Raw genomic sequence first — 15,744 nt, forward strand, 5'->3', positions numbered from 1 at the left:
CGGGGTGGTCCAGATCGTGGGAGGAGGGATAAAGAGGGAGAGAGGGAGAGTTGGAGTCGGCGAGCGCTATTACGTCTAGCTCCTCGAGGTGCAAATTTCATTGAGATTGACTATCGATCCTGTCTCTTTTTCCTGTGTCCCCTTCCTCCCTTCTTTTGCCGATCACACGTTGCCCATCTTTGAAGTGTCTCTCTTTCTTCGGGTGTACTTATACAATTAGAACCGGTCGGGAGTGTGAGGAGCATCCCGTTTCTCCTCCCTCCTTCGCGTTCTCCCGGAAAATTGATTCCCGTTCATCCCTTCGCCGCTCCTTCTACAGTTCCGGCATTCTTTTTCTTCTTTCTTTGACAATGGCGGATCGTTCGAGTCGTTGGCCATTCGTCCTCATCCGCGAAATTAGTTTGGAATTACGTATAAAGAAAGGTAAATGGGAAAAGGAGGGGTGATGCGGTCGTGATTGTCAACCAGAGATATAAATTCGCAATCTTAAGCACCGTTGTTAATGGAATAATGTATCTTGAGTTTTTTTTTTGCGTCACTGTCTCTTTATTCTTTTTTTATTTCGATTTATTCACGTCTTTTATTATTCCTTTATATATATCTGATATTTCTGTGTGAAAAGTAAATTCGTGTTTGCGTGTTTTTGTCGGAAATCATTTAATTAACTGTCGGTACGGCGCAGAAATAAAAACGAAATAATTAAATCTTATTTTTGATTGTGAACTATTCATAAACAGGTTTGAAGGTTAATTTCTTTCAAATCCGTAATTTAAACATTACTGTATTTTAAACATTTCTCTATTTATCGCGTTTCGTTGCTCGCGAGCATGATAATATGTACAAGTATATTCTCTGCTTCCTTTTTCTCGCCTCTCGTCTCTCTCGGGTTTTCCTATTTTTTGCTTGTGCCTTTTCCGTGATTATCCAGTCTCGTCTGCCTCCATTTTTCGCCCCGTTCTCCGCGATGCGGTGTCCTCCGGCTAAAAGTTAGTAGACACTCTCAACCCTTTCCTCGCCTTTCCCTTGTCGCCCTTTTTCCTCCCATCATCCGGTGCTCCAGCCATCCTCACGCATTCTCCATTGTTCACGCGTTTTCTTTCCAGGAATGACTACTCGACGCTATTCGTAATACCACCCTTCAGGATGCGTCCTCTCGCTCGTCTCATTCCTACCCTTTTCAATGCCTTCTCTTGTCGACGATGTTGATTAATGATCGCTCGAGGAGGCTCGTCATAAATCGCGGAGGAATTTTACGAGGGTGGATATACATTTATTTGTATAAATTAGTCTCCCGAATACGTACAAGATGCTTTAAATTTGGTCCTCATGCGCGCGAAGAGACAATTCGATCTGCCAAGGAAATGAAGTCGTTTAACTACAGATATTTATTCAAATTAAAATAGCGTTGCTTTGCATAATGTAAATTTACTCACCGTTTACGTTTTTATTCTGCCAGAAATAAATTTATATTATTTTATTGATAAAAATTAATATATTAAATGTATTAATTTAATTTTAATTAACACGTTGATATATTAAACATTAACAGGGTTGTCACAAAACTGAAATCAGGGAAATGGAAAAAGGTTAGATGAATTGGAGAATAGTCAGAGGAATTTTGCAAAATTTTGTGAAAAATTAAAATACTTAGCTTTAAAAAAGTTTAACATACGTACATCACATTAATACAATTTTAAAATACTACCAAAAGATGCAAGCAGTGTCAGCAACATTAATAAGAATTCACATTGTTATGTTAAATTGATTGCTCAACAAAATATTTAATCGTTTTCCAATCAGGGATCAATCATACCTTTGTCTAGAGCGGGAACGTAAAAAGTGAAAATATACATAAACATTTTCACTTTTTACGTTGCGGCCCTAGGAAAAAAGTTACATGATTAACCCTCGGGACGAAAATAGAAAAAAATTTTTGAATATTATTGAATGTCATAAAAAATCATAAAATTTTACTTGGGAAAAATCAGGGAAAAATTATAGGATTTGTGACAACCCTAATTAATGAAAGTAATAAATAAAGATAGACAAATCAACGACAATCGCAACTAATGTTTTTTTAATCTTTCTTTTTCAGGGGTCTAACTCGCGAGCATCGATTGATACTCCTCCAGATGTAGAAAACATTTTGAAGGTAAGTCTTTCATAAAAGAGATTAATCAGTATTTAAAAAAATGTATATATAATATACAGTTAAAATTAAAACTCTAGCACGCGATGAAGTTTCTTTGTCTCATACGAAGCATGAAGTGTTAGATAAATCAATTTTTCGATAAAATGTTGCGAGATATAATGCTCGCGGAACATCAGCGGCTCGCTCTGAAGACTGATTGAACAACATCTGAACATTCCTCTGCGGACAAACACGAGATCGGATGTTACGAGACGTATGATCGTCGGGCTGTATCCAATGTCGAGTTCTCTTCCCCGGCTCGACGCGATGGGAGGCTCATGCTCGATCAATAAGTCAATCTTCTCGCCGATACGCAGGGCTATCTCGTATAGAATCGATTTACCATTCTGCGTTCACCTCCGGCGCATCCGATCCTTGACGGCGATATTATGTCACGCCTTCGCGAGATAAGCGCTCTCGATTTCCCGTTAATCGAAAGTGATAAGAAGCAATACATGACCGCCGCGGAGAACAATTTTGCGCGAATTTTCCTTAATAACGAAATAATATTTATGAATTTATAGTCGCTCTCTTTCTCTGAAATGTATCCTTCCCTTTTTACGGAGATTAAGTGAGGAAATACGCGGCAAAGTATCTCCTCTGGGAGGGGGCAGTCGCCTTTTTCGCGAAATCCACGTTCGACTTCTGTCGATTTCCAAGTAAAAGCTTCGAGTCCTTCTCTGCGTTCTTCGTTAATCCAGAAATTAAGAAAGGAGATTGCATTTATCTTACTTCTCCCAGTGATCTTTCCGCTTTTACTTGCGAACTTTTTCCCGGCGCTTCCTCCGTGCAAAAGTTCTTTCGAGCGAAAACTACGACGAAAGCATCGTTATCGTTGCTCGCGGTTTGCAGAGACTATCCTGGAGTTTTCTTTGAGCCTCGTTATTAATTAGTGTTGATACGGTTAAATGTACTGTCCGTTGTTCGTTTAATTATATTGGTCGAGTAACTCGGAGTTTCCGACTAGTGACCAATGTGATTAAACATTTCAATGGTTCAACTTTTATATCCGTGTGTCGATCGAAGTTGCTTTACTGTCTCTTTACGCTTGTTAATAGAAAATTTATTGAAGCGCAAGGCCCACGTGGACATTCCCAGGAGACAGTCTTGTAATGCGAAAGTTGCTTGACAGTAAATGGCTCTGATGTGTATGTCTGATTACATTTATTATATTATTTTTGTATAATACGTGCTATAGCACGCGATGTTATCCTATCAACCTCCGTGGAATATTAACACTCGGCTATGTGAAATTTTGTAACTTCCATCAACATTTTTATTATTTTGGAGCTTTAGTGCAGATTATATTGTTCTAAACTGTACGAAAAATCTGAAAAAAATTCTTGCTCTGTGCATTTATAAAAGCTTTAACAACATGAGTTTTTATTATCATAGAAACTCGACTATATTTTATTTATTTTTTCATAGATTAAAATTTACCTGCCAAAATTTAAACTCAAAATATCGACTGTACTTTCAAAGGCGAATAGTCAAAGTTTAAACCTAGAATATGTTATCGATATTGAGTGATACAGTATCGATACGTCAATTTTACATACGAAGAAATAAACTATAAAAATTTTAATACGTCTCTTATTTTAATAATATATCTCTCTTTAGAAACACAAATAACTTAATTATTAACTTAAAAGGAATAAAATGTACATATACTAACACAAAACTGCTTAAAAAATGAAATTATTTACTACGCTCTCTGTTATAATACTTATTAATCAAAGAGCCTAATATGATATACATATAACGGAGTGAATTTTTAAAAGCTTGTCCTTGCTTGTTCTAGTTTTTGACAGATTGGATCTTTTCGTGACCACTGAAGGCATTAGCGCTCAATGACCTTACGTAAAATTTATGTACCGATAGCGTTTTAGGGTTAACTCGGCCGGTGAAGAGTTAAGGAATATAGACTTAAAAATAAACTTAAATAATAAGACATAAACAGTATGGAAGTCAACAACACACATACACACATTTTGAATTTATTATAACTTATATTATTACTTTATAGTCTCTATTGTATTTGACCAATTTGTTTATTGCCTATGTTTTATTACTTAAGTTTTTTATTCGCCATAATCGTAAGTCCATCACATACAAATTGATAAATGTATAAGGAAACCATATTGACATATGAAAAAATACATAGTATATGTAAGTAACGATTGTTGTTTCAAGTATTTGAAGAGCTCATATATCCGTAAATCTATCATAAATTCATTGCAAGTAAATTCATTTAAAATATAGTCTGAATTCTCTAATGAGTTTAATACTTCAATCAACATTATTAAATTAAAATCGCTATAAAATTTAATTCGCTTATCATAAAAAATCGCTTTTTCGATCAATATTATATAATATTCTTGAAAAGAAAATTAATTCTGGATTTGAGTAAATAACAAGTTTTTTTTTTAAATTTGTAATATACGTATATTTTAAGCTTATTGTCAAGAAATTATTTTTTGTTTATGCAGCTTATGTCATTTTATGCGTGATGGGCTTAATTCTCAAAAAATCATGTATAAACAGTTTTTACCAACATTCAACGAATTATTCTCGCAAGAACGCGTAAACTCTGTCTGTTGATTTCGCCCGCCCGTAAACGAAACAACGAAGATAATATTTCGTTTAATAGGTTTTTTTTATTACGTGGCAAGTAAACAGACGAGCACCGTTATTCGCGCATCAACGATACGATTATGACAATCGCCTCACGCGAGATCGTAAATACTTTCCTAAACGCCAGCGGCAAAAACTGCAGCCGCGCAGAAAGCAAGCCACGGCTGTTTACGCGCGGTGAGAAACGGAATTACGGTGGTAAAGAACGCGTCTTTACGCGGAGTGTCAGAGCCTCTCTCTCTCTCTCTCTCTCTCTCTCTCTCTCTTTTCTACCGAACTCGAACTCCGACAATGGGAATGCTGCGCACCTTCCTCGCTTCTGCCGACATCGTGGAAAGCGTCTTGTACGTGCTCGTTCGCGATAGCATCGGCGGCGAGGAGACACGCGAACTTGGATTGCTTCTTCGAAACGGATAGGAGTGAGAAGATAAAAATAAGAGACGACCGACTATCTTCTCTCTTTCCCTGTTTGGCATCAATTTGCGCGAGTGGTTCGTAAAATTAACAATAGATAAATACGGTGCTATTTTCATACAATTGAATTATCATTTTTGCTCCTCGTTTATACCGCAAATCCAGCGCGTAATTAGTGCTTTCACATGTGTGTGCGATTTTATTTTACTTGCAAAAGTCACACTATACTACATGTTTAAGTGTATAAATCTATTTTTGTGTATGCAGAGAGAGTATAATGTGTTATTTTTAAACGAAGTCATATCTACATATATGAAGGCTATTGCACACTTGAATTTGCAATGTAGATCACAAAGGTGATTATTGTTTCAGATAGAGAGTGACGTCTTATTTCAAGCTTGCTCCTTGACGCGGTTAAATTCAACCACGGAGCGTTAAATTAAAAACGCGGAAACTGCGGAGCGGTCGCGTTAATTTTCTCGGAGCACGCACTGAAAAAAAATTACTAAATCGTAATACATATTTTTTCCAAGTAATATTAAGTAAATATTTACTTATATATAATAGATAAATATTTACATAATAAAGAAATGACAGTTAAATTAAATTAATGGTTTTTGTACGAAATGTACATGTTTACGTTTAGTATAAATATTTACTTCGAACTATATTTAGGCAAATATTTATTAATATTTAATATTTTTTTTTCAGTATGGTTAGTAAGAATATTAGCGAGTTGGAAATTACAGAGAGCAGCGAATTACAGAGTTACGGGGACACGTATATGTGATATCAATGAATACAGCTGGCGACTAAATTATCCAGGATAAGTAATTACGGTCGTAAATGCGATTCAGCGGCGGAAGGGTAAACGTTTCAGAACGACACGTGAATTTATGGCGCCATTCGCGCGCGGCGCACGTGCGCGGCGCGGCGCCGCGCCGCCAGGGCTATGTGGTCTATAGGCGAAATTTCCACGAGTGCGGAAACGAACGAGCGCCGGGGAGTTGTCCTCTGACACGCTCTCGGCTTGGCGTGTCCGACGACGCGATGATTCACGCTGCTGTGTCGCGTTGCTTTTCCACACGGGTGATGTATCACGTTGCGACGTTGACATCAGGTTGGGAAAATATTCTCACATCCCGCAGAATTCTAATCCTTTGATCGTCGACGAATTTTCTCGGCACGGCGCAGGGATTATTCCCGACGCGCCGCCCGTTGTTCTCTGCATTCGACATTCGAGTATATAACGGGATTTTAGTAGTCTACCACTACCATCGCCACAACCGAGAGGATCAGCGAAACGAGTTAGGGGTCGACGAGATCGTATGCTAATTTATGGATATGGTTTAATGGCGATTATGGGACTCGATAACATCGAATCCCCAGCAGTAACGTTGTGACTGTGTCGATTCCCTCCCTCCCCGCGTTCAAATTGACGTCGTCCTGACACTTTGTGCACTTCGTGATTGATACTTTCGTCTGTAGGGCGTTCCACGTGGGTGTTTGCGTGTAACCGATCGGGCGTTTCATGAAATGTCAATCGAGTTAAAATCAGTTGGAGCCATTTAAGGGAAAATGAAAATAAGAGATTTTAATTAATTTTGGTTAATTTAGAACTTGTTTTAATTTTAATCCGGTCTAAATAATACTGACAGAGATTATTTAATCTTCTATGAGATATTCTCGTATATTGAGTATGTATCAGGTATACAATTTTCTATAGAATATTGGAAATTTATATTTTCTTTTAAAAATTAATATGTTATATATACATATATATACACATAATATACATGAAATTGCTCAATAAGGTCAATATTTATACAATATTTAACAATACAATTTTATAGTTTGAATGAAAAATTCCTCAATTTCTTTATTTATTAATTATTAAAAAAAAAATACGTGTAGTCATTATTAAACTAAATTTTAATCAAGATTCTGAATCACCGCCCAATTTTTCTGCTATTTTCAACTACAATGTAAAAATATCTGTAATTCTTTCATAATTTCTTATTTTGTTAAAAAAATACGCGTGTAATACAACCTTAAGAACTCGCGATTCGAGTCACAAAAATGAGAAGCAAATATTATATAACGCGAAAGAGCGAAGGCAAGGTACCGGTCGAAAACGCAATATTATTAATTCTTTTGAAGAGGGAGTGACCGCTAAAAAGAGAAGCCGCCACTGTGCATCCCCATTTGTTTAACGAGCCAGGCTCGTACAGAGAAGCACACCGCCCGCGCTCTCGTGGACCCCACCCCACCCCCCTTGCTCCCCCGCCGCTCCCCCCCTCGCCAGCTATGACAACACGAATTTATGACGATGCTGGCTGCCGAGTAGCTGGTACAGTTCTAACTCTGAAATCTTTCCCTTCCTCGCTGCTTCTTCCTCGTCCCTCTCGTCGCGGCGGCCACGCTGCCGTTCGGTGCAAGAGCAGAAGCCCATGAATTATTCTCACGGCTCTGCCCGTGGGAAAATACGAGAGTTGCGCCAGTAGGCATCGTAAATGCGACTGCTAATTGCGCTTGCCTACTGCGACGACAACGACGACGACGACGATCGCTCTGGTTGGCTAGCTCTGAATATCGCATTCTTTCATGACCACCTTCCGTTTACTTCAGAATGCTTTTGTCGCGGATATATGAAGCTATCTATATCGTTTTTATTTCTAGCATTTTTAACCCTGCGTCTACAATTTGGATCTTTTTGGTATAAGTGAAAATTCACTCTCCTCCAAATTACAGAAAGACGAAATCCGATTCTCTTTTTTTAAATAATTGAGAAAATTTAACGTAATAAAGATGTTGAAAGAAAAACCCTAAATTTTTCTACATTTTTTGTAAAACTTAGAACGGTGAAAAACATTGGCAGCCACAGGAAAAACAGATTGTAGAGAGAGTACAAATATTATTGGACACATTAGGGAGTTATATTTCTTTATATTTATATGTTTTTATAGAAGACATGTGAAAGCAGAATTATTGACTGAGAATTGTAAATCCGTGAATTTTTGAAATTTCGAGATTACAAAATTGTACCTATAGAGGTATATGTAAGTTTTTAAAAAGTCTGATTGTTATGGAAAAACGAATTTAATCTGGATATATATATTCGTATTACGATTGAAATATTCGATTATGTTGAATCAATTCGTGAATGTCAGTTCAATGACTCAATGAACTGAGAGAACTTTGTCGAATTTGTTGAATCTTGTATCGTGTATGAGAATGGGTTTCCGTTTTCGGTTATTTTCCAGTTTTTCGAGGCTCTTAAACGCATTTAGGTATCAATTATTAGTTGATAGTCGTTTATCTTCTACGAGGCTATGACGCAATGGCGAAATCTTGGTGGACCTGCAACGATTTATCGCACTCGGACGGTGCGGAAAGCCGTGACCCAGATGGGCGTAACAGTTCCCTATCCAGCGACATTGAATTAATAATCGCGCTTTCGCGTGATAGAGTTGTTCGTACGGAACCGGAGTTCGGATGCATTTTTTAAGGGACTTTACGACACCCACGATTGTAACGTATGGCCGAATATTTTCTCCCCAACTGTCATCGTTACGCGACCTAAACGTGGGATCGGCTTAACCGTTGGCGTTAGAGCTGGTTATCGGGAATGTGGAAGCCGTCAATCGTGGAATATGTACGTTGCGTACGTCGATCAATGACATCCGTACGATAAATTATATTCACGAGGGAGAGACTCGCGGGAATGAGGCGTGTAAAACAATGACGTGCCGTATCCTTAATCGGAGTCGCTTAAACACGCACACCGAGGATTTAGGTCGGGCGGGTTGTTAATGAGGTCAACTCGACGTCGATTCAGTTAATTTAAGACTTTTATCGGTGCTGCGCTTTCAAAGCTGGTGGGGATTGGTTTAGGTATAATTACGAAGGCTCTACTTTTGAAGTTTTCTTATAATTACGAAGCATAAAATTTTATAGATTCTGAAGATATTATTATCATAAAAATGTAGACGAACATATAATATTTTTGCTATACGCGTAGACATTTTATATCTTTTTCATATAAAAACAAGCATAAGAACAAAACTTACGGTTTTCCATTTCCTGGAATAATTTATACCGATTTTTACAAAGTTTCCCGATACATTTTAATAAATCGCATGAATTTCCTTCTATTTTGAAATCGAAGTATAAAAACAGCATTAAATAATTACAGCTTTGCTGGATGATTACTGCATAGATACGGGATGGAATTGCACTCCCAGCTCAGTACCGTAAAAAATTGCGGAACGCGAGTTTCGCTTCCGTGCGCATCGGATAGAAGCATAGAGATTGTTATGGCTGGTTTAGACAGCCAGCCAGCCAGCCAGCGGAGGGTTCCTCGCGAAAACGCAGCGCGGGAAGGCAAGAGGGAGAAAGGCTTTGGAAGACGGCAAGTGCAATTCCATTGCAAGTGCAGTGCCATCGGCTGGCGCGCAGTAACGGGTTCTCGCTCCTTCTCGCGTGCCTGGCATAATTACCGGCATTACCTCCGCCGTATGTAAGGTTCGCCGGTAGTTACCCCGAGTGTCGGATTGCGAGAAGTTTTTGTCGTCGCGGATGAATTGCCAAATTACCGGGGTACCCCCGGGTTCCGTCGTCCCTCGCGTCAGCTGCCGTTGTAGTTTTCAACAATCGTGAGGAAATCGTTTAGCCGTGTCCCGCACCGTCACTTGTAATTTCCGCCCGTGTAGTTATCCTCTCGCCAAGCTGGCTGGAAAATTTAGGATCGGCAGTAAGGTTGAGCGAACAAAATTAACTTGTCCGGAGCGGCCAACTACGATAATTTCATCTGGAAAATTAAAGACTTGTGGTGAATTCCACTTTAAAACTAAAAGATGAAATATATTTGTAAATATTATATATTTTTTTTATTTGAAGACAAACCCACGTAGTTGAAAAATTTTTATTAATACAGGATGAATATGTTAGAAAGTAACACAAATATTATATAAAAAAATTAACACAAAAGTGTATTACTGATGTCCATTTCTACCAATGTCGAAATTAACTTTAATTTCGATAACTTTAACTTATTTTTTATTTTGTTCTAACAATTAGAAAAAAATTAATTAAATCAAGATTAATCTACATTAGTAGAAATGAACATGACATTTGTAAGCAAATTGTATAACCATATTTTTTCAGAATTAATATTGTATTTATGAGAAAGAGATATGCTAATTTAACGTATATTCCATTTATTTATGACAATTTACATTTTAAAATACTTTATTTCTATATTTGTTCATTTACTCATAAATTACGTTAATTTGACAATAAAAAGTATTAAGTATGATACAATAACATAATCAAATAATATATAATCACATGTTAAAGTAACACTCGGATATTATATTAAAAATATAAATTAATTGGCTTCAACATGCACAAAATAGTTTTTACTGTGTAGGTTTTAATAAAATCTTATTCGAGGTTCTCATCAATGAAATTTTTTATAGCGAGTTTTCAAACGCATTCTCGAAAAAGATAAATTGTTTTTTATATGACCAGGAACTACATGCGAGAGTTTCGACTCGTGAAAGCTAGGAATTGGATGATAATCCCTTAATACATTAGGAGGAACAGACATCGTAACTTATCGGGCCGGTAAGAGGTACATTAAAATCGCTCTTTAACGTAACGAGCGGGTGCGACTTGCAAATTTCTCACCGCAGTTGAGTTTTTTTTTCTCATTTTTCCTGTAAGCTTCGTTGCTCGCTTCCTCTCGCGTGTCCGGCATAATTGTCGTACTGTCGGCTAGTTTCGAAGTCTCCACGAAGTACTTTTATCTAGTCAGTGGGTCACGAAGATGTTCTAAATGTTTAACGATTAAGAGAAATTATGGAAAATGAACATACTACGTCCTCATATTACGTCCTTTAAAAAAAAACATAATTATATTATAATACATTCAACTGTATAATGCAAATGCTAGAATTAGATTCGGTTTTCCATTTTCGGTTATAACTCGTAATTCAGACTTAATCTTACCTAACGTGATGATAAAATAATGATGATGTAAAAAATATATTTTTCTAATTATAAGTGTGTTTTCTGATAGCTGAATACTGTACACTTTTAGAATTTAAAGGGAAAAAGATAATGTTTGATATTTGGTGAAAGCGAGAAAGAAAGTTCTGGTGCAGGAATAAAAACATTATCTTTTGATTAATGATAATCTGATAATTTTAATTAGTTAATTACTAATTTAGTGATTAATTTAATTGTAGTCAAGACTTAATCTCACTTGATAATAATGTAAAGTGTTTTTTTTTCCTAGATATTTTTTCTAGATAGATTAACTGCTAATGGTAATCCAATGGTTTTGCAGTGGTAACTTAAGATTGGGTGTTTTATTTTCTGATTAACTTATAGTTAGATTTAACCTGATCATAATGTAAAAATTGTATTTTTTCTAACCATGATTCATCGATAAACTGATGATTTCATAATGAGTAACTTTTAAAGTTATTCACTATAAAATCATTACTTTATTGGCTAAGTATATAGAGAAAAATACAATTTTATATTATTAACAGATAAAATCTAACCACAAGTTAACAAAAAAATAAGTAAATAAAAACCGTGCTACACAACACAAGTTTCATTTAAAATTGAGGCAAATCGTAAGATTTATAAGATACGGAGGTCTCCGTTTACATTCCCACTAATCCGGAAGCGTTTTCCCTCGCTTCACTTTTTTGTCACGTCCATTATTCATTCGCGAATTCGACGTTTATTCGCCCGATATCGTACCGCCGATAAATTCCTCATTCGTGCAATTTGCATAACTCGATGTCGTCCTTCGTGCGTCGTGCGGAAATAAATTATTGGCCCGTGTAAATCATTCGTACGAAACATGCCAGCGCGCGCGAGAAAGACGAGAGATGTGACTCAATCCTCGGGAATTTCTTTCCTCTCTCTTTTCTCTTTCCTTCTTTGGATTGGCATGTGAATCTCTTCCGTCAGACTCGCTCTTAGATATCAATAATGCAACTGCACGCGCTTCAGCAAAAATAACAGCAGTGATTAATTCTAAAGAAGCGGATCCTATCAAATTCGAATATCAATTGCTTTCCTCTGATTTATCCAACTGTATGTTTGAATTTTGTATTTCAATGGAATATATATTGAAGTAATAAATTCGAATATATTCTTACAAAATTATACTTATAATTGTTATACATTTGCAATAGAAAATAAAAGTGTATTTTTCTATGAGAGAATGAAAATGCGTTACTTTAATCAATATAAATTTTATGTAATAAATATTTTAACGCTTCGTTTTTTGATTCGATATTTTAGTAGTGTCTTGAAGTAAGAGAGACTGATTTTTGAGATTTTTCTTTAAACGGAAAATAATCTCTCTGATTTGAGTGCACTTCTCGTAGCGCTAGCAACACGCCAATACTCCGCTTCGAGTTTTCCTCTCCTTTTCGTTCGTTTCCCGCGAAACCGTCGACTTTTATCGGCACGATGGCGTCGCGCGTCGCGTTTCCATCGGAGTAACAAGTTTCACGGACCAATGGATCTGTAGTCGAAATTAAATTGCACTCCGGAGAGTTGGCGATTACTCACTTTCTGCGCGATACTCCGCGCGCGACTATCGCCTGTCGATAATTGAGTATCGGTTTTGTATGTAATAATAGCGAGAGGGCTTACGTAGGGAATGCGTACGTGTGTACATTTGCACGCATGTGCGTGTGTGGGTGTGTATACATAGATGCATACTAAGTGCCGAATAATTATGCGTTACAATGCTAGCCGCAGTTCTGCAATTTAATATTTTTGGAATGCAAAAGAAAGTCCCAGAAGGTAATCGATACACGTGTAGTCGAAAGCAAATAAAATATACTCTCGATATATGGCTGCGATTGTTCATAAATTTTTTAAGTAATTGTCTAATTAAATATCTTGTTAGAATTACGTGTCTCTCAGAAGAGCGATTTTAACTCTTGTGAATTTCACAATATTGTAAGATTGTAACAATTCTTTTAATCAAAATGCTAGATATTAAGGAATAAAAACAAATCTAATAAATATCTTTGTTTTTATTAGTAAAGAAAACAGTTTTAAGCGATAAAATAAACAAGTTAGTAAAATCATTTTTCCAAAAAAGGTTGGCATTAAAGGGTTAATGCGAATTTGTGTCTGTTTTTATTAATGTAAATATTAACTTCAATAATGTATACATATCTCGGTTTAATTTACTCTTTATCAACTTCTAATTGTTAGAGTTGGAAAAAAGATAAAAAATAAGTTTACAAAAATTATATACGTTTTCACAATGTTTGACATTCTTTTTTGGAATAAATTAAAAATCAATTTACTTGGGTATAGAAATGCATATTATTTGAGTATCGGTGATATTACTGATAATCTCTAGCTTTTGATTACTAATTAAGCTTTGAATGGAAATATCGCGCGCTGTCATTATTGTTGTCAATGCTCGCGACTTATTTCGCGGTTTTCGAATAATTTGGCATTTTATGTCGGGACTGACAGGAGGATGTGTATGCAGAGCATGAAACACGCTTGTTTCCGTTTCGCGGCAGATACTGTCGTTGTTACTTCGCGAGCCGCACTAATACGATACCCTTGCATTTGGCGAAATTACAGGGTAATTTCCATCTAGAACAATATAGTCACTTGAATACGACATTATTGATATTATCGTGCTACCACGTTTTTTTTACAATTCGTAACATAATGTTTATTATGTGACCGGATCGGAATCTTTTCTTTACGCCGTGATCAGCCGAGCGTTAAATTGACCACGGCGGTAAATTGCACGGTAAGAAGTCCGAGACTGAATCATTGTATTGGACGATGAATTAAGGGAATATATTTGTCGTTTTTGTCTGTATCTGTAATAATAAGATAATCAAAATCGACTTGCCACAACGCTATAAAAAAGAGGAGAGAGCTGAACGCGATCATATCGCCGCGTGTAACATCAAATTGCATTAAATTTATCGATTCGAGATTCAACTAATTATTTCTATCAGACTTTCAAGTCTATTCTGCGAAGTGCAATTAATAATCCGCAAATCTTAACGAAATTCGCGATAAGAAACCTGACGCGCGCGCAGTACATTTTTGAAAGATTAAATTGTCGCGGAACACCGAGTATTTGGTACGTGTCTATTATTAGCTGCATTCAATGGAAAATACAACTTAGCAACTCTGTGTAAGATTCTTTAACCTTTAAGTAAGTAAGTGGAGGCGACAGTACCCCACGCATAATTATTTGTTCTCTTGTTCTAGAAAAGAAACAAGTATTGCTCAGAAGTTCCAATGCCAAGGGCACACGATAAACAAAATGTCAGTTGACTGCTGTGTCGTTTCATTAAAAATAATGAAAATTGTGTACCCGTGTGTGCAATTATATACTTTTGTTATGGACTTTTCATGATAACAGTCGCCCGTTATTTTGTCTACTGGGTGTTCCTGTCTTTAAAGTTCATTATTTTTACATTTCTCGATCTCATAAAAGTATAAATAATATAAATTTAACTCGAGATATACATACAGTTAAAAAGTATTAATTATAATATTAAATATCAAAGAAATAATAGCAACCCAATTCCTTTTGAGTTAAATAACATTTTGTTATATTTAACTTTCATGTGTGTCAAAATGTGAATTAGTTTCTATAGTTAATTTCAAAGTACATAACGTCTATATTAATGTACGCACTTAGTTAATAATAAATTAAATTTGAGTCGAGTTTAATACGTTTTCTGGAGTTTCTTAAATTGTTTAACTTCATTCTCTCAGTTAAATTTATTTAGTAGGAGCAGTAGTGACCTATAGAAATGACTAAAAATAAACATTGTTAAATTTATAATATCAACTTACACTCAATTTGAGTGTAATTTAAGATTATGAATTCAACAATGTAAAAATAACAATTTTCTTAAGTGTTTTGAGCATCCCACCTACTTACTTAAAGGTTAATACGATTATTGGTTTTTGCTCTTACAATTGGTTTCTCACTGGGGCTTTAAGTATATAAACCAATTATATTAAAGAATTTTACAACAGCTGCAGAGCTGCTTTTTCTAAACGTAGTTATTACTACACGTAAAATATTTGATACATAGTTGGAAAATTTGTATTATATTAAGTTTAACATATTTCACGTAGGTATCTCGAAAATGGTCCATTCAAATTTTTGTATTAATACAAAATGAATACAATTAGAAAGTAACACAAATATTATTAAAAATATTAATACAATAAATGTAACACTGACACAGTTTGTAAGCGAACTATGAAAGCATATTTTTTTCAGTTAACATTTATGATATGTTAAATTAATGCATATTTTATTTATTTATCGTGGAATTTGTTTTAAAATTATATTTATACGTATTATTTATTCACTTATTTGTAACTTTTGTTATTTTGGCACTAAAAATGTTGAATATTAATTTAATACAAAATATGTAAATAACGTAATCACGGGATTATGTAAAATT

The 15,744-nt window shown here is 35.6% G+C and overlaps 1 protein-coding gene across 2 annotated transcripts in view; it reads left to right on the top strand.

Annotated features, from left to right (window-relative positions):
• Nucleotides 1-15,744, top strand: part of lilli (AF4/FMR2 family member lilliputian) — a 268,080-nt gene that overhangs the window by 167,269 nt on the left and 85,067 nt on the right. For both annotated transcript variants that reach the window (XM_018542361.1, XM_018542362.1), the window contains exon 4: nucleotides 2,096-2,152. In XM_018542361.1, the coding sequence (XP_018397863.1) occupies nucleotides 2,096-2,152 (57 nt within the window). The remainder of the gene's footprint in view (nucleotides 1-2,095; nucleotides 2,153-15,744) is intronic.

This window comes from Cyphomyrmex costatus, unplaced genomic scaffold (assembly GCF_001594065.2).
Source record: "Cyphomyrmex costatus isolate MS0001 unplaced genomic scaffold, Ccosl1.0 scaffold33, whole genome shotgun sequence".
In the NCBI taxonomy this organism is placed as follows: domain Eukaryota; kingdom Metazoa; phylum Arthropoda; class Insecta; order Hymenoptera; family Formicidae; genus Cyphomyrmex; species Cyphomyrmex costatus.